Source organism: Myotis davidii, unplaced genomic scaffold (assembly GCF_000327345.1).
Source record: "Myotis davidii unplaced genomic scaffold, ASM32734v1 scaffold439, whole genome shotgun sequence".
In the NCBI taxonomy this organism is placed as follows: domain Eukaryota; kingdom Metazoa; phylum Chordata; class Mammalia; order Chiroptera; family Vespertilionidae; genus Myotis; species Myotis davidii.
In genome coordinates this window covers 131,027-133,760 of record NW_006289833.1, presented here as the reverse complement: position 1 = coordinate 133,760, position 2,734 = coordinate 131,027, and the positions used below count along the sequence as shown (strand labels likewise).

Below are 2,734 nucleotides of genomic sequence, written 5' to 3'. Positions count from 1 at the left end.
CCCCCTGATCAGCCCTGCTCAGTGCATGACAGGAGGGAGCTCCCCAACTCCCTGATGGGCCCTGCTCTGTGCGTGATGGGGGGGGGAGCTCCCCAACCCCCTGATGGGCCCTGTTCTGTGCGTTACAGGGGGTGGCGCCGCAACGTCCCCATCAACCCTGCCTTGATTGTGACAGGAGGCGGTGCCCCAACCCCCCAATCGGCCCTACCCTGAGTATGACTGAGGGTGGCATCGCAGCCTCCCAATCCGCCTGCTCTGTGCATGACAGGGTGTGGCGCACCAACTCCCCAATCGGCCCTGCTCTGAGCCCGACCAGGGGATGCACCTAGGGATTGGGCCTGCCCTCTGCCCCCCGGGAGCAGGCCTAAGCCAGCAGGTCGTTATCTCCCGAGGGGTCCCAGACTGCGAGGAGGGCACAGGCCGGGCTGAGGGACCCCCTCTCCCCCCCGAGTGCACAAATTTTTGTGCACCGGGCCTCTAGTATTTAAATAAAGAACAAAGAGCTTCAACGTTCCTCTCTAGAAAGTGCCTTTATTTGGAACAGAATGTATGGAGGGAGTTCATGGAGAAGGGCAGTCTTGTTAACAACGGAGTTGGTGGTGGTCACCAATGCAGAGGAGCCGGGTGGCTCCATGACAAGCTAACCCCCAGTCTGGCTGTTGAACTAGGGAGAACTAGGGAAAGCGACAGCTAATAGGAGTCCTCCTGGGGTCAGAACTAACCTCCAAGCCAGCCTCAGAAACAACCCCTGACGGAATTAAAAATAAATCTATCTTTATTTTTTAAGGTATTACAGATGTCCCATTTATGCCCCTCCCCCATTATTACCCCCTCCTCCTCACTCCTGGCCCCTGGCCTTCACCCCACTATTGTCTGTGTCCATGGGTTACGCACATATACATATAAGTTCTTTGGTTGAGCTCTTCCCTTTCTCCCTTCCCTCTGAGGATCCTCCATGACTCTGGATCTATTTTCTTTGTCAATTAATATTGTTCATTAGATTCCACATATGAGTGAGCTTATGTGATACTTGTTCTTTGACTGACTTATTTCACTTCTATACTACTCTCCAGTTTTCTCCATGCTGTCCCAAAGGGTAAGAGATTTTTCTTTTTTGTATTTGCATAGTATTCCATGGTATAAATGTACCACGGCTTTTTTATCCACTCATCTACCGATGGGCACTTGGGTTGTTTCCAGATCTTAGCTATTAAAAATTGTGCTGCTATGAACATCGGGGGTGGGTGGGTGCATACATTCTTTCTGATTGGTGTTTTAGGTTTCTTAGGATATATTCCTAGAATTGGGATCACTGGGCAAATGGGTTTCTGTTTTTAATGTTTTGTTGAAACTTCATACTGCTTTCCACAGTGGCTGCACCAGTCTGTATTCCCACCAGCAGTGCACTAGGGTTCTCTTTTCTCCACATCCTCGCCAGCACTTGTCATTTATTGATATGTTGATGGTAGCCATTCTGATAGGTGTGAGATGATACCTCATTGTTATTTTAATTGGTTGTTTTGGGAAGAAATAGAGAGAAACATAGGCATACAGAATTAAAATGGCAATAAATGAGTACTTATCAATGGTAACCTTAAATGTAAATGGATTAAATACCATAATCAAAAGACATATTGTAGCTGAATGGATACAAAATCATGACCCAACTATATGTGGTTTAGAAGAGACCCACCTCGAACAAAAGACCCACATAAAATGAGAGGGAGAGAAAGAGAGAAACATTGATGTGAGAAACATTTATTCTATCCTATACATACCCCCTCTTTTGGATCAAACCCACCACCTGGGTAGGTGCCCTGTGACCTTTTAGTGTATGGGATGATGCTCCACCAACTGAGCCACACTAAGCAAGGCAAGAAATTTTTGTTGCTCTTTTTAAAAATCCTCACTTTTGGAGTGATGATATTCTTACCATTGATTTTTAGAGAGAGGGTGATGGGGGGAAAAGAGAGAGAAACATTGATGTGAGAGCAACACTATTGGTTTCCTCCTATGTGCACCTTAACTGGGGGAAGGAATCAAACCTGTCCAGGTATATACCCTTGACCGGGAATCAAACCCTTGACACTCTGGTGTGCAGAACAATGCTCTAACTACTGAACATACTGGCCAGGGACAGAAATTTCTGTTTTTTTTTTATATATGTTTCTATTTCTTTCCTTTACCCACATGGGTCCAATTGTGAATATCCCAGACATCAGCCCACAGTGAGGTGCAGATGTGCAGCCTTTGACCTCCAAAGTTGAGTCAATGTCTCCTATGGAGCAAGAAAGGATGGGGAAACATAGATGTTTTAGAAAACCAGAGAGGAATCCAGTCCCTCCCCATTCCTGGATCCCTGAGTGTCAGAACCTCTTGGGATCCACTCAGATATCTAGTTTTCCAGTCTCTGAATAATCAGATGTTCAGTTTACCTCCAGCAACCCGAAGTTTTCCTTGATAGCATCGAGTTGTATCAATGGGACAGGGGAGAAAAGGCACACTCGAACAGGCCCCAAGAGCTAAACAGGTTGGACAGTGGAAGGTTGCTGACATATTGGGAGCTGGAGGGGGAAAGAGAGAAACAATTTAAGAGTATGTCCTGCTTTTGGAGTTCTCTCCTTGCTGCCTCGTCTTCCCCAAGTCTTTCGTGCTGATACCTCTCTAATCAAGACCTATTACTGCCACCTCCCTACTCTCTCCCAACTGATTTTCTTGGCTGTCCCCAACCCAT

At 46.7% G+C, this 2,734-nt stretch overlaps 1 protein-coding gene across 1 annotated transcript in view; it reads right to left on the bottom strand.

Annotated features, from left to right (window-relative positions):
• The window catches only part of TEX101 (testis expressed 101), a gene marked incomplete at its 3' end in the record, with an annotated part of 84,716 nt that overhangs the window by 25,381 nt on the left and 56,601 nt on the right, over positions 1-2,734 (bottom strand). The window contains exon 3 of the mRNA XM_006762699.1: positions 2,436-2,564. Coding sequence (XP_006762762.1) covers positions 2,436-2,564 — 129 coding nt within the window. The remainder of the gene's footprint in view (positions 1-2,435; positions 2,565-2,734) is intronic.